The following is a 26,763-nucleotide window of genomic DNA, read 5'->3' as shown; positions in this document are numbered from 1 at the left end:
GAAAACCCAGTGAGCAGTGTAGGATAGTGGTTAGGCCCTAGGCCCTGGAGTCTGGTAAACTCCAGTTCAAATCCTTCCTGGGAAACTCCCTGGCTGGGAGACTCTAGGCCAAAGAATCCTGTCTCTCAGAGCCTCAGTTTGCTCATCTGTACAATGGGTTTATTTTTATGATGTTCTTAGCACATGGTAAGCTGCATTTGCAGGAAGCTCATGGAAACTAGGAGAGTAATGAGTTCTCAGGAAAAGATCCCAGAACAGTACACTTCTACAACTGGAGTGGAAACAATTCTGGAAGGGTGGTCAGAAGCCCTGGGTCCCAGGTAGACCCCAGCCCCTGCTTGGCACAAAGATGCTTGGTTTGGGCCACAGACTTAATTTTTTTAAATCAATTTAAACTAGTTGCCAACAGGTTTATAAAAATCTCTTGATTTCATATAAACATCCAGATTTCCAGCCTCAAAAACTCCCATAGCATTTTGAGTTGTATTCTGTACTCTTCTTTTTTAAAAAGCAAATACTGACATAGCACCTACTGGGTGACCACATCACCTCATTTTGTCCTCACAATGTCCCTATTACATGCCCACATTACTGCATTTAGTTCTCACATCATCCCTACTGTGTGCCTGCATTACCTCATTATTCCTCACATCATCCCTACTGTGTGCCCACATTACTTCATTTAGTCCTCAAAGCATTCCTACTAGGTACCTGCATTACCTGATTTAATTCTCACATCAGCCCTACTGTGTGCCCATATTACTTCATTTAGTCCTCAAATCATTCCTACTAGGTACCTGCATTACCTGATTTAATCCTCACATCAGCCCTACTGTGTGCCTGCATCACCTCATTTAATCTTCACAGCATCTCTACCAGGCAGGGATTGTCATTGTCTGTTTCCTGCTGAGGAGACTCAGATGTGGAGAAATCAGAACACTTGCCCAAGGTCACGTGGTTGGGAAGTGGCAGAGGTGGGCTTCAGACCTGGGCAGCCTGCACACTTCACCTCCACAACACTGAGAGAACTGAATGGCTGCTGGCAGAGAGCTGCGGTCTACGCTAATCACGATCTTCTCCACTAACGACACGGTCCACGCCCAGGGCACAGAGGGGCATCACCCGAGTGGAAGGCAGGGGTAAACACCACTAGAAATTCTTGTCCCCAGTAGGGAAAAAACCAGTAACTACAAATCCTACTGAGCCAGCCCCCGTTAGAGCTGCCAGCCTGTCACTTCCATCACTCTAATCACATCAGCAGGCATGAAATTGCCTTTTGACACTCGACGTTGGTCAAAAGCCCATCTTCCTCCCTCCACCCCTTCCGCCATCTTCCCTTCTTAGCTGGTTGGTTCTGAGAGCAGAGTGCGAAGGGTTTGAAAGCAGGTGCCTTGGGGCAAATCTCATTGGGAGAAAGGAAAGGAGGGTGAAATTCTAGTGGAAACCCACCTTGCCTTGAAGCTGGGGGTTCTAGGGGTGAACAAATGCTAAACACGCTCAAACCCCCTGTTCAATACCCCCCAATACCTTCTCATTGATTTAGAATAAAATCCAGAGCTACATAAAGGTGATGGTTGCACAACATTGAGAATGTGCTAAATGTCACTGAATTATACACTTTAAAATGATTAATTTTGTTATGCGAATTTGACCTTAATAAAAAAGGAACTCAGTCTTCTTGCCCATCTGCAAAGTCCTACCTGATCTGTCTTTAACCTGCCTCCATCCTCACCACCCCTTATCACTACACTGCTGGCCTCACTGCTCAACCTTGAACACCAAAACCGTGGTTCTGCCTCAGGGCCTTTGCACTTGCTGTCCCCCTTTCCAGGAACACCTATCTCCCCAGATCTCTCCATAGATGGCTCCTTCTCATCATTCAGGTTTGGGCTCAAACGTCAACTCCTCCTTGATCTCCCATTGCCCAGGTTCACTTTCTTCACTTTCTAAGTGAAATTATCTCTTAAAGAGTGCTGTTGTTTACCTGTTTATTGCCTCTCCCCGCTGCCCCTCCACCAGAACGTAGGTTCCAGGAGGGAGGGGGCCTGGTCTGGGTCTGGGTCACTAGTATATCTGTGGCATTTAAGATAGGGTCTGAGAATAAGTAAGCACAGAACGTTTTTGGATAGAAGGGATGTTAAATGTCTAATGATAAGTGTGACCCATGGGAAGACCGAAGCCATTGAAGGTACTTAGGTTAGGGGATCAGGGAGAGCTCCCTGAGGAAATGACATGTACGCTGAGACCCTGATGAGCATTTACTGTGATGCTGGCGAATCTTAGATTGGGACCCTCTGTTTGCATAGGCACCTCCCAAGACCCTGGGAAGGGCCGAAGTAATGGTCATATGATCTTAAAAATTTGTGAAAGCAAGATATTTTTGTCTTCTTTATCTTGAAGAGTACCCCCTACCCTATAGAAGCTCCAGGCCCCACAAAGCGATGGCTGGCCCCTGCTGCGACCTCAAAGATAAGCTGGAATTGAGGAGGGGGAAGGCAGAGGGAGAGAGTGGGTCTGGCTGAGGAATGGTGTTTACAAAGGCCTGGGGTCGAGAGAGCGGGCAGGGTGCCCGAGGAAGTGCAGGAAGATCGATATGGTCGCCAGCCTACAAGATGGTCTCCCAGGACTCCTGCCTGCCTCCTGGTATTCATACCCTTCCTGTGTGGTCCCCTCCTACACTGAATCCTGGCTGGTCCTGTGTGACCAACTAAATACCGTGCAAGTGACAGAGTGTGATTTCCAAGGCCAGGTCACAAAAGACATTTTGCCTTGGTCTCTTAGGTCCCTCACGGGAGGGCAAGCCAGCTGCCATGTTATGGCACGTCACCCAAACATCACACAGGTGGAGAGGCCCATGTAGAGAGGAACTGAGGCCCCCAGCCAAGAGCCAGCACCAACTCACCAGCTTTGTGAGTGGGTCCCCCTGCCCCCACCAAGCCGTCAGATGACTGCAACCGCAGTTGACATAGGATTACGACTGCATGAGGAACCCGCTGCCGGGACCACCCAGCCAAGCCACTCTCAGTCCCTACCAACAGACTGTGAGGCGTAATAAGTGGTTTCTGTCGTTATAAGCCTCTAAGTTTCAGGTGTGTTCTGCAGCATTAGATAACTGAAAAAACCAGCCCCCCTGGAAAACAAAGACAGGCTGGTACAAAGCCCCAACTTCAGTGTCTGTGTATGTTCTCTGTGCTGCATAACAAATTATTACAAACTTAGGGGCTTAAAACGACACACATGTATTAGCTCACAGTTTCCATGTCAGGAGTCTGGGCACAGCTAGGCTGGGTCCTCTGCTCGGAGTCTCACAAGGCTGCCGGCAATCAGATGTAGGCTGGGCTGCATTCTCATCTGGAGGCATGACTGGGGACGATTGACTTCCAGGCAAATCTGGGTTGTTGGCAGAATTCATTTTCATGCAGCTGGGTGGCTGAGGGCCCTGGCTTTTTGTAAGCTGTTGGCAAGAGGCCACCCCCAGGTCCTGGAGTCAGCTTCTAATTCCTAACCAAGAGGACCTCCAGTGACATCCTGTGGGCTGCTTCCTTCATCCAGTTTGCAAGGCAAATCTCCAGCTCCTGTCAACTGAGACAGTCTTACGTGACGTAATGTCATCAAAAGGGTGACACCCCATCCCAGGTCCCACCCACACTCAAGGTGAGGGGATTATACAAAGGCCTGAACCCCAAGAGGTGGGGACCCTTGCAGGATCACCTGAAAGTCTGTCTGCCACAGCCTCCCTAGCAGGGGTCCTTCCAGCCTTGCTTGATGCCCCCTGAGATGGAGACCCCACTGTCACATAAGGAGTCTGTGCCGTTCTGCTAGAAAGATCTTCCTTACCATGTGTTATTATCCCTCAGCCTGATATGTGTTCCCATTATTTTTAAAGGATACATTGGACTCCTGCGTAATGAAGACCACCCATGCTTTCTAAAGAGCCTTAGGCATAACCTAATCCAGGTCTCTCTAGATTACCATGGAAATGGATGTCTTCACCGCCCCTGGTCTTCCTTTCTTCATCCCCACTTTTCTTCCATCATTCTCTTCTGATTCCCCTCCATCTATTTCCTGCCTTTACAATGCAGTTCAGTGACCAAAACAGAGTACAGGCGAGATGCTGGGCCTCGTACCCAGTGGCACCCCTCCAAGGGCACGTTCCTGCAGTTCACATTCTGGTCACGGGCACGGTCAGCCATGGGCCGGACCTGGTGCCAAGGCTTCTCACGCCACCACACAGCTCACGGGGGTCAGTGTGTGGAGACGGATGCTGCTGGACATGACTGGCTCCAGGAACGTAAGGGGGGTGGGGACCCCCACAGGGCCCACCTAGGATAATTGCCTCCATCTGCAGACGAGCAGAAGGTCTGCTGGAGGCTGCCGGCGTCTCTCCAAAACCTTTCCTCATCCTCTGCTCCAAAACACGCAGTTGACAAACAGCTCATCCAGTGTTTGCTAATGTCTCCGGTTGGTCTCACTGGGAACTCACAAGCCTCCTGTGGATGTTCGTGTTTTAATTCCAAAGACCAGCAGAAGGAAATGAGGTGGTTTTTCAAACCAAAGCCTTTGCTCTCAAGGGAGAAATTGGGCTTGTCTGAGCATGCCCTTGGTTGGATAGCACTATGAGCATGGGGACTTCATGAATGCTTCTGTGACAAGATGGTGGCTTCTTTGGCAAGAGCCCCTGGACACACGATTCCAACTTCACGTCCTTAAGGCCAGAGTCCAGTGTTGGGATCTTGTTGAAGACCAAGGCTGGAGACCAAAGTATTGCTTCCTTAGACAAGTTTCTCAGAGCATTGTATCCAATCCAGAAAATATCCAGAGGGCCTACTCTGTGCCGGCTCGAGCCCTCCTTGACCTGGCAGAGTTCCGAGATTGGAATCCCAAACCTGCCGTTTATTAGCAGTGCATATTGGGGCTCCGCAGTGCTCTGAATGTCTGTTTCTAGATCTGTTATGTGAGAATGATTTCATATTTGTTTCTTGCTGGGACCCTCAGAAGCTGCGCGAGGAGAGACTCCTAGCTTACTGGCTGTGACAAGTCAGAGCAAAGAGGGCTGGCAGGTCTCTACTCTTATTCACACACTTAGGACAAGGCTTCCTGGGGGAAATATTGAAGGCTACCTGCCTCCTATTTCCCCAAAGCATCTAAGGCACGGTTTTCAAACTGTGCTCTGCAGTTCCCAAGGGGATCTCAAAGGGCTGCAGGGGAGTGGGCTACAGAAGGGCAGAGTGGGCACGGACCAGGCTTTCCCTGCTCTCGTCGGCCAGATTGAACTGCTGGGTTCCCAACACTAGCAAAGCAAGGATACTAGGCAAGGAAATCAAGAGAAAAACATATGAAGAATTTAATATTGGAAATTTAATAAAGGCATGAAATATGGTTTATTGTACTGATGACCTCAATACTTCACCCTCCTAAGCATCTGTGCCCTTTGCCAGGTGAATTTGAAATTGCCCCCACCAAAGAGTCAGAATCTATTTCCTACCCCTTGAATCCTGCAGGCACTTAGGAGGTCTGACAGTTAAGTTCGTGAACTTGTTGCAACGCTGTTGCTAACTTTTTTTTGATGTTAGAGGGATTATTCATTATGAATTTGTACCAACTGGACAAACAGTGAATCAAGTTGACTATTTGGAAGTGCTGAAAAGCCTGCGTGAAAAAATTAGATGAAAATGACCTGAACTTTTCACCAACAATTCATGGCTCTTGCATCACGACAATGCACCAGCTCACACGGCACTGTCTGTGAGGGAGTTTTTAGTCAGTAAACAAATAACTGTATTGGAGCACCCTCCCTACTCACCTGATCTGGCCCCCAGTGACTTCTTTCTTTACCTAAAGATAAAGAAAATATTGAAAGGAAGACATTTTGATGACATTCAGGACATCAAGGTTAATACGATGGCAGCTCTGAAGGCCATTCCAGAAAAAGAGTTCCAAAATTGCTTTGAAGGGCGGACTAGGTGCTGGCGTCGGTGCATAGCTTCCCAAGGGGAGTACTTCGAAGGTGACCGTAGTGATATTCAGCCATGAGGTATGTGGCACTTTTTCTAGGATGAGTTTGTGAACTTCATTGTCAGACCTCGTGTGACTTGTTTCAGTCAGTAAAATGCAGGAGAGTGATCTTGTGCCAGTCCCAAAGGGAAGCCTGCAGAGGCCTGGTGTGTTTCTGCTTACTGTCTTATACTTCTGCCATGACCGTGAAAACAAGCCCAGGACAGCTTGTCAGAGGATGAGAGACATGTAGATCAGAGCTGAGTCACTCCAGCCACAGCCATCAGAGATCAGCCAACCCCTGGACTGCACGAGTGAGCCCAGCCACGGTCATCCGAGCCAACAGCCGAGCCCAGATCCCTGATAATAAGTAATTGTTCCATGCCACTGCCTTTTAAGATGATTTGTTACACAGCAAAAGCTAGCTGATACAGTATCCACTGTGATGATAAGAAAACGTGAAGCTTGTTAGACTCCCTACATTTACTTTACAGTCTGGTGTTATTTTAAATTACCTTTGCATAAAGTCCACCGTTGATGTGTTTAATGCTTTCGGTTGCTAAGTCTTTCGCCAGCTCCACAGTCTTATCTGTCTTATATATTGAGCTTCTGAATAAAATGTTATTCAGAGAAAGGGCTTTGCTACTAACAAAAAGTCTAAAGATCACTGCATTTGACCTGCTCATTTTCCAAATGACCGCCACTCAGAAGAGGGAAGGGAATTGCCGAGGAACATGTGTGGAGTGAGTATAGTCTGAAGGTCGGGAATCTAGCATGCTCGACCTGCTACCTGAATGGACCTGCTCAGGTGCATCTAGGAAGGGTCAGGAGGGACCCTCCCACCAAAACCAGCACCAGTGGCTCCTGCTACAAAAGGAATCAGCCCTGAGTTCAGGCGAAAGCCCCTCACAGATGTCTCTCCCTAAATACTGCCAAGGGCAGAGACTCCCACCTCCTTTCTGCCTCCCACCTTAATTCTTCATTTCATGTACAAAATGGTCACGTAATAAATACCCACCAGATGTCTCTATTAATAAATTATCACTCCCCAAAGGTGTGGGATGATGGAAGTGCTTTCGGGGCACCGAGGCTCTGAAGCATCACACAGTGGTGCTGTACAGAAAATTAATCCCTTTTCTTTCCTTTCTTCTTCTTATCCCCTCCCTTCCCGCAGGATGCCCACATAGACCGGTGTCAGCGGGAAGTCGCTTTACAGCTCAGTGAATGAGATTTTAATGAATCCTGAAGGAGAGGACGGGGAGGAGGGGCAGCCATACCACAGAATGGTTTCACACGTGCCCTGCTGGTAGAAAGGCCCCTTTGGATGAAACTTACCCCGACCAGACTAAAGGGGGTGCAGAAGGGTGCTGTGGTTCCCCCTCCCCCTTCAGAATGCTAAGGGAATCTGAGGCTCTTGCTAATCTTTTAAGCCAGATTGAGTTCCCTTCAGTTCTTCTAAAATTCCACGCTCTCTCTCGTATCTGGACTTTGCACGTGCTGGTCCCCTACCTGAAACTCTGTCTCTTCATCATCTTGCTCCGCCTTCACTTGGTCTCATCTCACAGTGGGCTTGTCCCATCATGACCCCAAAGTCTGGCCAAGGTGTCCCTCCCGTGCTTTCTTGGCCCACTGTGACTGCTAGCCGTGGTCACGTAAAAAATGGTCACGTAATAAATGGTCCTTGCACACTGGAGTGCATTTGTTGGTGCCGGGCTGTTTGTTTGTAGGCCCCTCTAGACACACACTCATACTTTGTCCACTCCTGTATGCCTGGTGCTTAAGACAGTGCTTGTGACACAGGAGACACTTGGTGAATATGTGTTAGTGAGGGAAGGGAGGGAGCAAGGGAGGAGGGCAGGGAGAGGGTGGGAAGGAGGATGGACATACATTCGACCTTCAACTTTCAGTATTCAGGAAGCATCTACGCGCCCTGGGACCCTCTGGAGTCATGAACTTCTCTCTTGTAATGTTTATATTTATAATCTGACCGCATTTGAGCATCTCTTCCAGGCATGTCTGAATAATATAGTCATAAAAGGTAGGTCTAGTCTGGCCAGAGACCTACCAGCCAACAGCAGAAATGGAGGAACATTCAAATGGTCTTTAACAATCAACTCGTCCAAAGCTCCCATTTGACAGATGGAGATAGTGAGGCTGAGGGCCAGGAAAAAAATTTCCTGGGGTCACCTAGTTAAGTATTTCTCAGTGTTGAAAAAGTGATTAGATGATTCTGCGCCTGATAATGAGGTCATTTTGGTCCAAAAACCTGAACAAATTATGCAAGTGTTTTATACACACACACACACACACACACACACACACACACACACACACACACCGTGTTTCCCTGATAAATAAGACCTAATTGGAAAATAAGCCTTAACATGATTTTTCAGGATGACATCTCCTGAACATAAGCCCTAATGCATCTTTTGGAGTAAACCTTAATATAAGACCCAGTCTTATTTTCGGGGAAACACGGTACATGTACACACATAATATATACATATACACAATGTATATATACAAGGTGTGTATTTATGTACTACACACTACAAACACACACACACACACACACACACACGGGTAAGGCAAGGCTGAAATTCACACCTTCCTCTGGCTTAGCTCAGTGCTTTACAGTTTACAAAGCTTTCCCGTGCATCTCATTTGATCCTACCACCCGCTGGTGAGCAGGGAAGGGCAGGGTCATCACACCCATCTTACAAAGGAGATAGCCTGGGCTCAGGGAGGTGAGGGGCAGTGCCTACGGCCGCACTGACACTGAGTACCAGAGCAAGAGGTAGACTGGGTCCCCTGACGCCAGTCCCCCGGCTCTCTGTGGCTCTGGGATAACTTCCCCATCATGGGGAGGGTCAAAATGACTTTCCATGGTTTCTGAATGCGCACACGCAACCAAAGCCTGGTCTGCTTTGCAGCCTGACTGTTCATTTATTGGACCCAGCATCCAATCTGTCATGCATATTTAGGAAATGAATCCAATTTAAAACACAAAAGTTGTAAGCAAAGATAGGACCCAGATAGGCCAAAGGCTTTTCACTGGGAAATCAGGCCGACCTCCCGTGAGGTGACTGAGACCATGTGTACAGCACGAAACATCCCCCAAGCTCTGTTCTGCTCATCACCATCTTTTATTAACGGCAGCAGTTATTTGAGTTAGCATTTGTTTTACCTACCAACAATGTTCCCAGGCGAACAGCTACAGAAACAAGGGCACGGAGTGGACAGGAAACTTGCTGAAATCCCACAAGTTACTAACAAGAGTTAAATTGAGGGCTCTCCTTAGGAACACTTTCCATCCTTTTATCAAGATAGTTTTTGAAATTTGGTCCTTTTGTTCTTAAAAGGGGTATGTGTTTTCTTAATACCTTAAGTGTTTTTGAGACTTGTAAAATTTGCTACTTCCTTTTTTTAACCATCTCTCTGTAGGGGCAAGTCCCTTTGATCAGAACAGAGTACAAGTCAGTGGGCAGCAAAGCAAAATACTCACTGTTCTTTATCACTGAAGGAAGGCAAAGAAAAGAGAGAAAGACAAAAGTTAGGAAAGCAATCTCATAACAATACCAACGGTGTCTGGATACAAAATCCCGACGTTTCAATGACGATGACCTACTTTCCATTGTTTTTCTCCTAGTCATTCTCATCTGCGTCCAGCACACGTAACACAAGTCAGCTGCAGGGGAGGCTTGTAAAATCCACAGCTTTGACTGCAATGACCAAACCAGTTCAGCGTATTCATTAACCGAGCTGATCATTTGTGTATTTAAATAATGGGTCTTTGGGCACTAAAGAGACGTCACTTCATGATGACATGGCCAGCATCACTCTCGGTTTCTGTTGTTTGAAACACTGGGGCTTAAGGAACGCTTTGAGGAGGACCAGCCCTGAGCAGTAACTGGAGCATCCAAAAGTAGAACTCGCAGTGCCCCAGTTTTGGAAAGCAAAACTCCATTCTAGAAAGGAGACCAGCGTCTCCATTTATTAGGGGTACATCCACAGGCATGTCATGTCTTCTCTTCGTGCCTCAGTTTCCACCCCCGATCTCTAGTACCCTCTGGCTTGAATGCTTGAAAGGTCTAGAGAAGCATCGAGTTTCCAGCATTTCTCCCCAGGTCTAGCCGACAGAAAAAGCTGAACCACTGCCCTACCTATGCAAAAAGCAGATGTATTCACCTCTTTCAAACACCGTCGCAGTAGTGTTTCAAACACCATCGTTAGATTCAAGGAAGCTGAGAAGGAAAGGCATTTGAAAATCACAAAAGCAGTAAGAGTATCTGGCTAGCCAGCAGCTAATTAAGACTAGATTTCTTAATTTGCTGGAGAAAGATATTAGAAGTGTGAGCACATCACCACTGCAGCAGAATAGATAGCATGTGTGACGACTACAATACAGCCATTAGCATTTACTGGAAAATAATTTTAATATCTGAAGACAATGCCGCAGCAATCAAGTCAGCCAGACGCATTCACAACGCCAACGTGTTTCATAGGGAGCCCAGGAGCACTTTAATGAAATTGCATCCGGGCTGTTGGAGTAATTCTAATTTCATTGTAAAGCAAATTGTTTGGCTTTGTATTGACTTTAGTAAACTCTGATGGATGGGATTTTAATTAACTGACATTTCTAAAACAAAATAAATATTTCACCCCATCCACCCTTCGGGCAACTATTTATCTTACAAAGACACACTTTTTGACGAATGTAATATTTTCTGCAAAATCAGTTTGGCTCCAAAAGGACATTATAAAAAAGGCTTGGGGGAATAGGAGTTTACTTTCAAAAAGGAAACCCATAGAGTTCTAGTGTCTTCAAAATTGCAAAACTCATAGAACCGGAGGAGGTTTTAGGTACAAGGAGTAAAGAGATAGGAACTGTTGCTTCACAGAATATGGGGGGACTAACTCTTCAGAAAGACCCTTTACCAATACATAACTAAGTCGGAGATAAGTTAGAGCAAAGCTCTTTTCAAGCAGTTCTGGGATTAAAAAGTAAGGGGTTCTCTAGTCCCCACTCCCCCTTTCAAAATAAATAAACAAAATACACTTCATCAAAATTAAAAAACACTTTTCCTCTACAAAAAACTGTGTTATATAAAAAAATGCAAGGCATGGACTGAGATAAAATATTTGTAAAATGTATACCCAACAACGGACTTTTATCTATAACCTCTGAAAAAAACAACAACCCTGCAAATCTTAATAACAAGAGGATAAATGACCTGATTTAAAAGTGAACAAAAGATCTGAACAGACACTTCAACAAAGAAGTTATATTATGGCAAGTTATATGTAACATCATTAGTCATTAGGGAAATGCAAATTAAAACCACAAAGAAATAGCACTTGATAGTAATTAGGGAAACACAAATTAAAACAACAAAGAAACTATCACACACTGGAATGATTAAAATTCCAAAGACTGACCATAGCAAGTGCTGGTGACGAGGGAGAAACCTGGAATTCTCATATACTTCTGGTAGAAATTTAAAGTGGTTAACAACCAATTTGGAAAATGGTTTGGCAGTTTCTTAAAAAGTTAAACATACACCTACCATATGTCCTAGGCATTCCATTCTTAGACATTTACCCAAGAGAAATGAAAGCATATGATTATACAAAGTTTTATTTGTACTAGCTAAAAACTAGAAACAACCCAAGTGTCTGTCCATCAACAGATGAACGCAAAAACACATTGTGGTATCCATATAATTAAATACTATTCAGCAATAAAAAGGAACAAACTATTGGTATGCAGAACAATCTAGATGGATCATAAAATAATTATTCTGAGTGAAAGAAGAGAGACATCTCTCCCCCCAGAAAAGACTACACACTGCATGACTCCATTAATATAAAATTCTACAAAATGCAAACTAATTTATAGCTACAGAAAGAAGATTAGTGAATTACCTAGGGACGGGTGGGGAAAGTGAGGGGCAGGAAAAAAGAGACAAGAAAGGGGTATGAGTATATATACCGGGGGCGCCAAAAAATGTAGACAAGTGGACACTTTGGTCAACGTTGCTCAAGCAGTAGTTCGCCGTCATCAGAAGTGTCTGGACGCTGATGGGAACCACTCTGAGCACCTCTTGTCATTGCAGAAGTCAAACGTGATGTGTATTCATCTTTTGTTATCAGTATATATTATTACAGTTTTAATACAGTTTTCCTTTCTTAAAATGTGTATACATTTTTTCGGCACCCTGTGTGTGTGTGTATGTCTGTGTATGTTTAAATATTATCAAATTATACTTCAAATGTGTACTGTTGAAGGTACATTAATTATACTTTTATAAGGCAATTTAAATCAAAAACAAAAACAGAACCCCAGCAAACTGAATCCAGAACAGGGAGCTGGGAACAGTAAGCCACCGCAAATAGCACTGCATTCCAGAGGCTGACCTTGACCTCCTAAGAAGGCAGAGAAGCTGAATCTGAGACCCCCAGCCTTGAGCCAGGACCCTCCAAGGGAACTCACATCATCTGTGAGCAGCACACCTGACTCCTGGCAGAAGCAAATACAAGTCTCTCTGAAGAAAAATATCCCCAAGGTAGACAGATCCCCAGGATTCTCACAGATTGAGCTCACAATAAAAAATTACCAAGCGTTCAAAGGAACAAGTTCCTGTGAGTGAAAATCTGCAGGAACGATAAACAACAGACTTAGATGGTCCAGGGTTTCGGGCAATGATGTGCCAGCCGATGTTCAACAGTTGAACCTATGGATGATTTTGAACCAACATGATGCCACTGAATACAGAACTGGGAGGAAACACGCAATAGCACACCATTATATTATATTTCACCGTACAGATATAATAGACATCAATAACACAGAGAATGACAAAAGGCAGCAAAAGAATAAAGTAGTGATTCATTTTGAGTACTTACCACCTTTGCACTTAATATCATTTAATTGTAAAATTATATAACTTAATTTTTAATAATGGCCCTCTTTAACAACCAGCTTGCAAAATTTCTGGAAATGCAACATCAGCTCTTCGGAGCCATTATGGCACCGATCCAGCACACCCCTGACTCAGGTGTTACTGGATACTGAATGCAAAGTTACTTTTATGTGAAATTTCCCACTTTTTAAATAATCAGGCCAAAACATAAAACTAAAACAAAAAACACACTTCTGCAAGTCCGAGTGAGCTGGCGGCCTGCAGTTTGCAACCTCCCCTCTAGTCCACCGTCCTTATCGGATTGAGGAAACAGGCCCAGAGAGGGGAAGACACTTGCCTACGATCACACAGTCAATTAGCTCAGACCTAGAAGCAGAACCAAGTCTGATTCTAACCACTAGGTCAGGGCTCTTCCCATTCCACCAGAGCCTCAAATTTGGGGCATGGAGCTCAGAATTGAACCTTGTTATCCCAACTTTGCAAAGCAGTAAAATCAATGGAGAAGTGTCCATGCCAAAACTCCCCCTGGGTTCCTTTTCCTCAACCCCAGGAAATTCTGGTTCTTTCCTTCCTACTCCTTTTCTCCTTCAGGTGGAGAACTCTCCAGACCTCACTGACCAAACCCAAGGCACTCCCAGGGAGACCCAGTGACTTACTTTGATTGAAGGGGTCGGTCGCTGGGACACATCCAACGACTAGAGCTGTTGCTGAACACGGTATCAGTCATGGCAGAGTTTTCCGCGCTCCTGGAAAACAACCCCGAGAGGACGTCACCCAGTGATTCAGCCACTCCTTCTCTCTCTAGTTCCTACTCCAGGCCCAGCCGTCTGGGGGCCTCAGAGACGACAGAAGACTTCACCCAGCTTCTCCACTTTCCAGGGAGGGAACCTCAGGCCCCCATAGGGAACGTTCCTGCTGCAGGTCCCAGCTCCCCTCTGGCAGAAACGGACCAGAGTGGAGAGCTCCCGCCCTTGAACCCACGTGCGTCTCATTCACCAACTCGAGGCCGCACGTCCAGTGGGGCAGCACCACAGTCCCCAGTGGGTCCTCATCTCCCCCAAGGGTCTTGTCACAACATAGCCTTATATTCTGGGAAGCTGAACAGCTGAGAAGTCGGGAGGGGAACAGGGAGAGAACTCTCTCCTATCCTGGCGCCTGTAGGATTAGTAAATCTTTGGGCGGGGGGGAGTTGGAGGGGGGCTGATGGTTGAACACGCGGGAGAGAAGCCCCCTGTGGAGAAGCCATTTCGTCTGCTCCTGTGAGGTTAACATAATCGTCCCAGATTAATATGACCATTTCATTGTTTCCACATGGGAAATGGAAAGAAAGGAGAGACGAGATCCTGCTACAAAGAAATCTGCTGGAAAGAACCTTCAGGTCTCAGTATTGCCGGTGCTAAGAGCTGCCCTGGGGCCCCCTGGAGCCCCGGTCCCCCGCTGAGTGGCCAGAGTCTCAGTCCCTGGTAATGAGCCTCCTTGGTGGCCCTGGTCTGGACTTCGGCAAGTTCATTTGAAAGCCTCCCCTCCTGCTTCGTGGCAGAGACAAAACACAGCCCTGGAGGACCCCAGGAGGCAGGGAAGGCTGGGGCAACGGATGTACAGTCCCTTCCCAGGAACGCTGCTTTCCAAATTCTGTTGCCCTCAAGGCAGAACCTGGCCTTCCGGCCCTCTCCTGCATTCAGTCAGGCATACCAGGAGTTCGTTTCCTATTAAAATTCCACCTGCAAAGCCCACACTCACTGGCTGACCGCCACGGAAACCACCCATGTCCATCGCTCCAGGCCAGCAGCCACCCTGGACAGCACTGGTTATTTCAGCTCGGCCACCCAGGGCTCTCAAAGAAACTGACATTCCAGGATTGGACTCTTAGCTCCAGTCAACCGGGCCTGGGCGGGGAGATGGGGCTGCCTGAGCAATCAGGGCCTTTGAACACCTGGAGGCACAGCCTCAGAGAAAGCAGATCACGTGTCCACAGGCAGATCTGGGCTGGGGGTGGGGATGCAGGTGGAGGGGGCAGGCACTGTACACACTGTTGATGCTCGTTACGGGTGGTGCGTCCATCCCCAACCTCCAGGAATGGTAGCAACTAAGGGCTCACAGCAGCACCATTTTCCAGAGACTGGCTCTTGGCCAACAAGAACAGCTGCCTGGCCCAGAGGTACCCACACCCACCCCTGGGGGCAGCCAAAAGCCGATGACAGACAGGGGGAGAGTATGAAAGCACAGCCACCTTGTCTCAAGGTGGGATGGCTCTGTGGTGCCAGCATGCGCCAGAGCTCCCCGTGGCATCAGGCTGAGGCCAGACGCCAGCAGAAGCCACATCCAAGCCCGGTGTCCTCCACCGCCCTGTTCTAAGTCCATCACTGGCTCAAGAAACCCCATCTCAGGTTCTGCTTCTAGAGAACTTGACCTCACGTGCCAGTAGAAAGGAGAATCTTAGGGAAGTGGGGTTCTGGTCCCTGAATTCATGATGTCACCCTAAGCCGGCCACCTAAGCATTGTCTAGTCTTACAAAGTGTGACCTTAAGATGGTCTCCTTCCTGCCTGCAGATGACTCTCCATAGAGTCCAGCCAAGGTCTCAGGTTAGAGTGTGAGTTAATAGAAATGGAGAAAGTCCACTGGTGAGCCTCTGACATTTTCAGATCCCCCGCTCCCCCAATTTCCCATTGCCCACCACAGAGAGCGAATCACCATAATGAACAGGAGGCCTGAGACCTCAGGGAGGAGCAGGAGAGCGAAACCAACGAATGATACCGGGAGCAAAAGTAGAGGTGTGTGTGTCAGATAATTGGTGGAGGATTCTAGCCCTGTGGAGTCGCTGAGCTGATGAGTCAAAACACCTACCACCGTCACTCACACACACAAGTGCTTATAGAATGGTAATTCCCTTTTCCTACTTCTCTTAGATGATAGTTAATCCAACAGTAAATGATTAACATTTCTTGAGCACCTACTATGTGCTGAATTCCATACCTTCATTATTTACTTTAATCCTTGCAATGCCATTTGTAGGTAGGTTGTATTTGCTTCCTTTTACAGGTGAGAAAGCTGAGGCTCAGAGTGGTTAAGCCACCTGCTCGAAATCACACAGCTACCAAGTAGCAGAGTTGGGATTCGAACTCTGTCTCCACAGCCCATGAGCTCCTACTCCCTACTACGTTGACACGAGTAGAACATTGCTCCCTGGGCTTCAGACTGTTGGGTTTTGATGAGCGTCTGGGGGATTGGTCCTCTGGCCCCTGGTTGCAGTCCCACCTCTCGGCCTCAGAAACAAACAGAGATCTGCCCACTCAGACCTCTGCGTGGAGACGCTGAGAGATCCCATGCTTCAGCTTGGTCAGGGCCACGGCCACGGCTTAAGTCCAGTTCTGCAGCTACAACTTCATAACATGACTGCCTCCCCTGGAAGCCAGAGGCTCCAGCTTTTTTCCCTAGGTGCCAGCTCCCCCACAGTCCAGGTGCAAACTTCAAGGAACAGTCTACTTTCGGTACCAAAACCAACAACAGGGGAAACTGACGGTTCCAATCAAGGGCTAGCTAGCTATATGGTAAGGGCTTTTCATTTTATCTCATTCAATCCTCACAAATAGCCGTATGAGGTCGACATTCTTCTTATCCCATTTTACGGATGAGTAACTGAGTCACGGAGAGTCTAAGTGGGTTTCCCAAAGTCCTGCTTAAAGTCTTTCAACGAAGAAATCTCCATGCCTAATAATAAGCACTGGCGAGAGGGACGGAAGTGCCTCTATGTGATGGAGTACTATGCAGCCATGAAGAATACTGAGATTCTTTATGACGGGTACAGATTGATCACCAAGATAAATTGTCTGGTGAAAAGATCAAGGTGTATGACAATGTTCCAGAATGACACTATTTGCACAAGAGAAAGTAGGATATGTGCATGTGATTCTTGGTTGTATATGCATAAAATATTTCTGCAGAGAACATATAAGAAACTGATACCATCGCTTGTCTCTGGGGAGGGGAACTGGGTAGCTGAGACGGGAAGGAGATATTTCATAATGTACCCCTTTGTATTTGCAACCATGTGGCTATGTTAGCTAGTCAAAAATAAATGAACATTTGTTTTTAAAAAATATAATTGAAAACTGATAAAGTGCTTCAATGGCCGCCTATCACACATAATATATAAGATCCTCTCTGGGACCTCAAAGAACTGCAATGAGCCTCTGCTTGCTACTCTCCCTGTATCTCTGACCACATTCCAGCCGCTAGGCTTTGCCTCTGCTATTCTCTCTGCCTCTGACAGCATCTTCCTCCTACTGTCACATGAATGGTTCCTTCACATGCTCTGCTAGTCTGCTAGTCTCTGCCCAAATGTCACCTCTTCCAGGGAGCCTTCCATGACTACACTCTCTAGGTCACCTCCTCTCATTGTATCCTGTTTGTTTCTTTTATATTTATCATGATGTGTGATTATTACTTTTTATTTATTTGCTGTTTGTCTCTCCACCTGTTTTTGCAGATCCATGAGAGCACGACTCAGGCCTGTATTGGTTCAGCAGCTGCAGTGCCTGTGCACGTCAGGCCCCCTTCATGGGCCTGGGACCTATGCAGTCACACAGGGCCCATGCACAGGAGGACCCTGCACCTGGCTTGATGCTTTGCTGGCATCACCTTGAAATTCTTCATAATTTTTGGACAAGGGGCCCTGCGTTTCCCCTTTGCAGCCAGGCCTGAGAATGATATATAGTAGATGCTCAGTAAATCTTCACGTAAGTCATAGAGCTCAGTGAGAGCAGCGGACACTCAATAAATCCACATGTAAGTGGCAGAGCCACGCTGTGTTCCAGCCCTGCCCACCCAGAAAAGCCCGATTCAGAACCCTCCACCCCGTTTTTGCATTTTGTTCTGCCTACTTCTCCCGGCTCCTTTAGTACCATTTGATAAGGAACCGTGCCTCCATTCCCCAGAATCCCAGCCGGTTTTAGTTAAACTGAAAAAATCAACTCTTAAAACACACTTAGCTTCAGAGCCCCAGCAGGGGTCTAAGCAGGACTCAGCGGGTCTGGGCTGGCGGGGGCTGGGGCTGGGCTGGCGGGGGCTGTAGCTGGCACTTCAGGGCACTGCAGGGAACCAGCACAAGCTGCAGCTGTCTGCGTGGAGTTCAATGCCACAGTCGGCCTCCCAGCCCCAGTCTTGGAATCAAACCAGATGCTTCACAGCAGAAACTGCAGCCACCAGCTTGGACGGTACCCAGGCCGTTCCATCTCTCTGTCTCTTTTCCTTCCCTTCCTCTCTTCCCCTGAGCCCAGCCCACCGCTGGTCAATTAGGAATCTGGAAAAACTCACTCAGACTATCTGAGGGGGTGGGGAATGCAATTTACATAAAGGGCCTCAAACAGGGTGGAGGGGGGGACGTCCCAGGAACAGGATCCAGGCTGAAAATATGTTTTTGCTTGGCCCATGTAGTGTTTTTTAAAAGTAAAATTAAGCCAATATTTTGAAAAGCACAGGATTTAATGAAAAAATACAGATTGCCAGCTTCTCTTGAGAGATGGGAAGAATCAAAAAATATTTATAGAACATCTATTACCATGTGCCAGACACTGTTCTACCCTGTTTTCCCGAAAATAAGACCTAGCTGGACAATCAGCACTAATGTGTCTTTTGGAGCAAAAATTAATATAAGACCCAATCTTATTTTACTATAAGAATGGGAATAACATAACATAACATAACATAATATATATAATACTGGGTCTCATATTAATTTTTGCTCCAAAAGACACATTAGAGCTGATTGTCCAGCTAGGTCTTACTTTCAGGGAAACACAGTAGGCACTGGGGATACAGCGCTAAAACAAACAAACAAAAAAGAGGAAAACCATTGTTGTGTTGCTTACCTTCTGGTGGAGAAGATAGACAATAACCAAACAGTAAGTCAATCGTAAAATGTGTCAGCTGGTGATGAGCACTTTAGAGAAAAATAGAAGAGCGACTGGTGATTGAGAGAGAAGGTTGATTTTAAATAGGTGGTCAGGGGGCCTCTCTGAGAGATGATGTTTGAGCAAAGATCTGAAGGGACTGAGCTGTGCAGATATCTGAGGCAGAACATTCTAGGCAGAGGGAAAAGCAAGTGCAAAGGCCCTGGGGTGGCATGTGCTTTGTAAGTTGGAGAAATGGCAAGGAGGAAAAATGCCTGGAGAAGACTGAGCAAGGAGGAGATGGGTGGGAGCTGAGATCAAAGCAGTAGTGGGGGCAGGGTGGGGGGGGCATGTCAGATCATGAGGACCATTTAGGTGTCCTGTCTGAGTGATGCAGGAAGGGCTTTGAGAAGTGAGCTGAATATGTTCTATTCTGTCTCAACTATGCATCTAGCTTTCACTATTTGCCAGGCACTTAGGGTTCCTACATACCATTGCCAAGGCAAGGACCCGCCAGCAAACACAAAGATGGCAGTTCCCTGCCTTGCCTAATCTACTTGGTGGAGCTGAATGCCCCTCCATTTGCCCACACGCCTTGCCATTCCAGCCTCCTCTCTCAGAGCCCCAGTGTCCCCCTTACACGTCCAGCTACATCCAGCGGGTACAGGCTGCCGTTGATTTGTCTTTGTTCCTAGAGCCAGCTGGGACGTCCCCAGCCTCCCCTGAAGCTGGCCATGGCTGGAACTATAGGCCTGGGGTCCTTCCACAATGAGCTGGTTGGTGCTCAAGATAGGACAGAGACGGGCCTGAGAGATGCTGTCATGCAGGGATTCTAGTCCTGCTCCCCGCACAAGAACGCAGGATATAGTGAGGCCAAAAAGGAACACCCACGGAGCCACGGATAGGGGGTTCATACCACTATACTCTCGCTGGTGGCTGCTAGTTGCAATCCGCGCTTCTCTGCCAACAAACCAACCAACCTGCTAGCTGCAACCTGTGCTTCTCTGCCAACCAACCAACGCCCTAGTGTAGCCACGGCAGTTATATTAGTGGCTAATGGCTAACCGGTAACAGCTGATGGCCACCCAACCACAGCTGACGGCCATCTACTACCTGAGCCAGCACCTTTCCAGGTGAGGCCAAGAGCCTGGAAACTGCTCTCTGGGACTCTGTCCCCACAGATGCTCAACATGAAGGCACCTCTGTGCTCCTGACCTTAAAACAGAGCAAACTCACTGTCACCTCCCCATGGTTCTCCCGTCACCATCTAGCAATAATCGATGGCTCCGGCCAGGAGCCTGCAAACAATCCCACAGGACAGTGCCCATTTACAGGTTTTTGAGGCAGGCACAAAGCCCATCCCCCACTGCTCTGAAAGTTCAGCCAGTTGCAGTGACCACTGGTGGGGGGGCACTGTTGTTTTAGTTGCTGCAGCTGCCCCATCATAACCCAGCCAGTCGCAGCCAACCTACAAGCTGACCACAGACGTGAACAAGCCCAGCCAAGATCAGCCACGTCTGGCTTAGAGCAGAAGGACCACCCCAATCACTGACCTAACCAATCAGGAGATAAATAAATGGTTGTTGCTCCAATCTATGGGGCGCTTAGTTATGCAGCAAAAGCTGACTGAGAGAGCAACCCATCACGGCAAGACAACTGCTGGCCTGAGACCCAACCCCCGCTGCCTGCCCCCTATTCATTTTCTGCATGACTCCGGCAAGTCACTTAGTCTTTCGGGGCCTCAGTTTTTGCATCTGTGAAGTGAGGACATAAAAATTCCTATCTTTGCTATGCCTACCTTGCAGGGCTGTTGGGATGAGTTGATCAGTTAGCATGTGTCAGGGACCTTCTCTAGTCTCAGGCAAGGAGGTCGCTGTTGATATTTGAGGGTGGGGCTGGAGAGGAGAACAAAGATCTAAATCCCAGGTGTTCATTTAGGCCTGAGTGACACACTGCATTGGATTTCTGGAGTAGAGATTTCTTGTTTGTGCCTGTCCAGCATTATCTCCCCTTTTGGGGGGAGTAACAGCACCCTAATTTTCCTTTGTGAAATCATCCCTATCAACCTGTGTGGTTCAGGTGGGGCTCACACACACTTGGCCCCTAGAGGTAGGTCAATGACCCTTGCCTGGCCAATCCATGTGTTACACCCAAGGGCTACAGTGATTGGTTTGGGGATAGGCACATGACCTGATAAGGACCAATCAAGGCCTGCCCTAAGACTTTTGCTGGAACTATATGGAAGCACTCTCTTTCCATTGTAGGTGTTAAGCTCACAGAACTTGAAGCTCCTGTCATCACTTTTGCTACCAAGTGGGAAAGGCCTGACAAAGGATGGAACTAGAGCTGAAAGATGGAGAGAGACTGATTCCTGATGATGTTGTTAGAATGCTGGATCTAGCCATACCTGAATCTATCCCGGCCTTTTTGGCTACCATGAGCCATTATGTTCCTTTTGTTTTTTCCTCAAGTCAAAATTTAAATTGAATTTCTGCCATTGCACCCTCCTGAGCTCCCTCGGAGTGTCTTCATAGACCAGCAATTTTGGTGCAAACAGGGATCTCAAAGGCAACCAGAACTAGGTGAGGTTTGGGGGAAAAAAAAAACACACAAAAAAAATCAGCCTTCAGCCACTCCCTGTAACCTGCCTCCCGCTATGTCAGAGGTGCTGCTACCCAAGCTCAGGACTTCCAGGAGGACAGGAAACATTTACAAAGCATCCACACCAAGACCTGCTGAGACCCTGCATTGACAATTAAAATTCAGTGACAATAAACAGAACTAATTAAAAGCAAAACTAAATACTTAATAAGACAAATGAGGTGGCATTATTTAAAGTCAGGCTGAGAGAGCTGGCATTAATTAAAAATGAAAACTAATTTCTTTCCCTCCTCTAAAAAAAGGTGTGTGTGTGTGTGTGTGTGTGTGTGTCTAGAAAAGGTTTAGATTTGTTAATGTACAAAATGTCATGGGAACAGACAGATTATAGAATTGGTTTTGCCTGGGGATGGGGGTCGGGGGAGTCTTCCCAGAGGAGGGAAATTCGGTCTGGGCCTTGAAGGATGAGCTGGAGTGTGCAAGACATGAAGGCTTGAGGAAAGGATGGGGGAAGTGAGTGTGCAAAGGCTCAGAGGATGCAATGGACGTGGAATGTTTAGGGACTAGAGAAATTCTTGAGATGGGGTCTGGGGTGATGGAAGGGCAGGGGAGAGGGGGAAAACAGGACCGAAAAGAGAGAGTGGGGCCAACGATGGATCCCTCTTTCTACAGGGAAAACAGGACTGAAAAGAGAGAGTCGGGGCCAACGATGGATCCCTCTTTCTACAGGTCAACAATGATCGTGCAAAATGTCTCTAGAACTCTCCACCCAGACAACGCCCACTTCCATTTAAAGATCTAGCAGCTAAGACCACATGCTCTTAGCAGACAGTTCAGCAAGGTGATCTAGGGTATGGGTTTGGGGGGCCAAGCCCATTCTGCCATTTATGAGCCTGACAAGTGTATTCACCTTCCTGAACCTCAGTTTCCTCATCTGTAGAGTGGGGACAATAATAAGACCCAACTCAAAATAAAATTATTATAAAAATTAAAGGCGATAATGTATGTGAAGCCCTGGCACAAAACATGCTCTTGTCCAGTGAGAGCTATCATTAATTTATGTTAAGAGTGATAATAATTATCTCAGTTATGTTTTCTTAGAGATGGAAGGCCAGCTTCGGCACTAGAAGGAACTGTCTCAGGCTTTTTGCAGCCAGAGTGAGAACATGAAGCTTGATAATGATGAATGATGGAAATAATGACAAGAACAATATGTGTTATTATGAGCATAACAATAGGATTGTATTAGGTTGGTGCAAAAGTAATTGTGGTTTAAAAGGTTAAAAATTGCAAAAGCCGCAATTACTTTTGCACCAATCTAACAGTAAAGTTAGGGTCATTTGTTGAGTGCTGTGGTTGTCATTAGTGTGATGACTAAGTATTTCTGGCTCATCAGCACTTGATAGGATTACCCTTCCCTCTCTCTTGGAAGCTGGGAGTGGCCTCATGAACTGTTTGGCCAATGAAAGTCCCCAGGTTGGAACTCTAAAGCTGGTTCATACTTCACCACGTCCCTCTTTTCTTGTCCTGACCATCATGGATGTATGAGGATGGCGCCCCTCTCAGCCTGGGTGCTGTGTGAGCACCAGTGCAGAGCAGACATGCCCTGCTAACCCACCATATCCAGGTAGCATGAGGGAAAAACAAATCTCGGTCGTTTCCGCCACTGAAATGTTGGGGGTTGTTTGTTGTTACAGCAAAACCTAACCCATACTGTGCTTACAACACGCCAGGAACGGCACTAAGGGTTTCATGCGCAGCATCTCATTTCATCTTCAGATCGATCCCAGAAAATAGGATCTTTTATTAGGCAGTTTTACAGATCGTGAAACTGAAGGCCAGAGAAGTAAAGACATTTGTCCAAGGACACACAACCAGTAAATCAGTCACAACACGGCATGCTGTCAAACTGAGTCCACAGAGGTAAACACTGAAGGCAGGGCAGCACATCCAGAATTGATCTTCCTGAGGAGAATGTCTCCTGCTCGACACGGGTACCCCAAACATTTCCTTCCTCCCCTGGGTTATGAATCCCTCTGAGCCCTGGGTCTACAAACCCAAATGCCGAACTACAAACTGCAAAGGCAGACAGTGTTAACAGTCGGCGGGGCTCCCTGCACAGTCTAGCCAATTACTCGACTCCTTGATAAAGCGGAAACTTGCCTTTGTTGTGTTGTTAACTGAGCTTATCCCTGCCCCAGTGACACGGTGGCAAGCAAAGAAAGAGGAGAAGCTCAGGATTTATTTCTGCACGTGTGCATGTATGCACAGACACTTGGCCCCAAACTGGGAAATGTGATTACACATGTCTGCATATTAAAACAAGTCAGTTAGCTTAATGGCCCCGGGCTGCCACTCAGGCTCAGGTTGCAATGAAATTCATTCTGATTAAAACTCAGCAGGAACTGACTGACTTACAGCCCTAAATCTCATCATGCCATGGAGACCACAAGTGTCATCCTGATTCTTCCCGTGCCATAAGGACGAGATACAATATGGTCCCCAACCTACAATGGTTTGACTGAACGATTTTTCAACTTTACGATGGTGCAAAAGTGATATGCGTGATAAATTACATGAGATCAATATTTTATTATAAAATAGGCTTTGTGTTAGATGATTTTTCCAAACTGTATGCTAATGTAAGTGTTCTGAGCACATTTAAGGAAGGCTCGGCTAAGCTATGATATTCCGTAGGTTAGTGTATTAAATGCATTTTCAATTGTACAGTATTTCCAACTTACGCTGTGTTTATTGGGATGTAATCCCATTGTAAGTCAAGGAGTATCTGTACTCAGAGCGGAGAGGGGAATTTGTCCCTTTAAAAAATGACAGCAGCCTCCTCATCGGAGGAGCATTTTTCACAAGTCATGGATGGGAGACACAGCATTCCCATTTTATAGATGAGGAAACTGAGGCCTTGGTTTGTCAGGGTCACACTGATAGCAGGTGGAATGTCCAAAGACTCAGACCTGAGTCTTGTATAGATGAGCCTTCTGACTACCCTGCTCTAGTGGCTGTCAATGCAAACAATATAATATTTGGTGAAGCATATTAATTTGCTAATTTTGTATGGCCAAAATGGTTGCCCCGTGGCAGCACCATACGGTCCAACCCAATAATAAAAATAACCTTTGCTGGATATCTCCTATTCACTCCCCCAATCATTCGCCCTCCACCCTGCTCTGTGCCCTGGAGGCTGGCCTGTGTGGATTGTATCAGCCGCTGCCTTGCCTTCTGGCTTCTGGTTAGGTTCATCTAATACAAGACACCAGCAGGAGATGAGGGGGAGAAGAGGGACAAGTTGGGGTATTTATCCCCTGGACCCCTCCTGCTGGTCACTATGGGCTGGCGGTGACCCTCTACTAAAGGTCATAGCTCTTATCAGGAGGACTTCTCTGCATAACCTTTTCTGTTCTGGGTCCATAACTGTTCCCTCCCCTGTCCCTCCAGGCCTGGAGATGAGGATGGCCCCCTCTGTTAGCTGCTGGGGTGCTTCAGGATCCTGGTTTCCCCTGACCTTGCTGGTCTGTTCACATGTCTGTAAACAGTCTCCCATTACATTCTCCTCATGAACTGCTTTGGGTGTGCGACCTGCTTCGGAGTGCCAGGCAAAGTTCTACACACTTACCTCACCTCATCCTCACAATCACCCAATCAACGATGATTATTCCTCTTTCACAGGTGAGGCACCGGGAGCACAGAGAGGTTGAGCAACTTCTCCCAGGGCGCACAGCTAGTAAATGATGGGGCCACATTTGGAATGCCGGCAGGGTGGCTCTAGGACTCGTGTTCCTGACCAGCTCACTATCCTGCCCTCTGGGTCTATACTGAGCAAAGGTGTGGTAGCATAGAAATTAACAGCAGACGGGCAATTTCCATACACTACCTTCAATGCCATCCTATGATGAAGGCTCTGAAGTTATTCCCATTCCAGAGACTCAGAGGGGAGCCTTAACTTGCCCAAGGTCACCAGCCAGGAATGGTGGAGCCAGACAGAGTATAAACTAGGGTATAATACCAACACTCTTCCTATTACTCTGGACAACCACTCTGATAACATGGTCACCTGGCCAGACCTGGCACCAACAGGGGAAAGGTATAATAAGGGAGAGTCTGGTTTAGGTAAAGAACAGCTTTCTAACCATTGGAGGTATTTTACAACAAGTGGTGTTGTTGTAATGAGGGCAGTGTGCTTTTATGAAACGGCCTCTTCCTGCATTTGGAAAAAAATGGCTCAAGTTCACAGACTCCTTCCTCCCTCTTATACGGGGTCAAAACTCCCTGTACTGACTCCTTGACTTGGCCCGACTCTCTAATCAAGCAGGCAGAGCCAGTGTCTGGTTACAAGAAAGAAAAGGTACTCTGGCCTTGATGCTCTCTGCTCCAGGAAAATGCATACTTTCACTTCATCCTGGTGAAGAAGATGACACAGGGACCCAGGGAGGGCTCTTCTTGTCTCCTAGCCTTACCACAACACACACACACACACACACACACACACACACGCCACCCTCATTGCACCCACGATACAAATGTCATGACAGAATCTTCCATCAGGAGCGCAGGCTTTGGAGTTGCATGGATCAACCCACAGCTAAACTCAAGCTAGCTGAGCCTGGGCCGATTTGAACATTTCAGAGTCTCAGTTTCCTTGTCTATAAAATGGGGGCTGTAACAGCACCTACTTCCCAGGGTTACTGAGAAGTTCGAGTGGAAAAAATGGGCAGTAGAGAGCATGGTGTGCCAGAGCTGGCACAAGGCAAATCATCACTGGGTGTTACCCAGGTGCGCTTGCAGAATGCCCACCCCTCAAAAATAACCTGGGTTACAGGATCTCTGGCCGGAAAGGACACTTCTTGCCTCACACAGTCCAGCCGTGGCCACTTCCCGGGGATGTGGATTTGACAAAATCTGAGACCACTTCAGAAAAAGCAAAAAGCTTCTCTTAGTCCCCATGAATAATAGATCTCCAGCACTCGCCTCCATCCATCCTCCTCTCCTGCCCAGGCCTGCCTGGCGCCAGGTGGGGGCAAGTACCTGAAATAGGGAACTTGGTCAGTTTGGCTGGAGAACATGAATGAACCACAAAGTTCCTGGCCCTCTCCCCATGTTCCCATGGCAACAGGCAACAGAACGTCAAGTATGGGTGGAGCGCTGTGCAACTGACAAAGCCCCTGTAATCGCCCAGACAGGTGGGTGCCATGACCCCCATTACTGGAGGGGGAAGAGTGCAGAGGTTAAGAGGGGCCGAGCTGCCAGGGTTCAAATCTCAGCTCTGCCTCTTTCTAGCTGTATGATGTTAAGACAATTACTAAACCTCTCTGTGCCTCAGTTTCCTCAGATGAAACATAAG

The 26,763-nt window shown here is 47.2% G+C and overlaps 1 protein-coding gene across 9 annotated transcripts in view; it reads right to left on the bottom strand.

The window, feature by feature from the left end:
* RPH3A (rabphilin 3A) overlaps positions 1-26,763 on the bottom strand; it is a 228,003-nt gene that overhangs the window by 48,994 nt on the left and 152,246 nt on the right. For 5 of the 9 annotated variants that reach the window (XM_033098347.1, XM_033098346.1, XM_033098345.1 and 2 more), the window contains exons 3-4: positions 13,577-13,666; positions 9,503-9,514 (exon numbers count right to left, since the gene is read on the bottom strand). The exons of 1 other annotated variant lie outside the window; for it this stretch is intronic. In XM_033098347.1, coding sequence (XP_032954238.1) covers positions 9,503-9,514; positions 13,577-13,647 — 83 coding nt within the window. In that variant the 5' untranslated portion in view covers positions 13,648-13,666. Of the gene's footprint in view, positions 1-9,502; positions 9,515-13,576; positions 13,667-20,607; positions 20,627-26,763 lie in introns of those variants that run through there. 3 more of the 9 variants (XM_033098352.1, XM_033098350.1, XM_033098348.1) reach the window with 2 other exon arrangements.

This window comes from Rhinolophus ferrumequinum, chromosome 25, assembly GCF_004115265.2.
Source record: "Rhinolophus ferrumequinum isolate MPI-CBG mRhiFer1 chromosome 25, mRhiFer1_v1.p, whole genome shotgun sequence".
Classification (NCBI taxonomy): domain Eukaryota; kingdom Metazoa; phylum Chordata; class Mammalia; order Chiroptera; family Rhinolophidae; genus Rhinolophus; species Rhinolophus ferrumequinum.
Note: the sequence above shows the minus strand (reverse complement) of the source record. Positions and strands in the feature narration are given on the sequence as shown.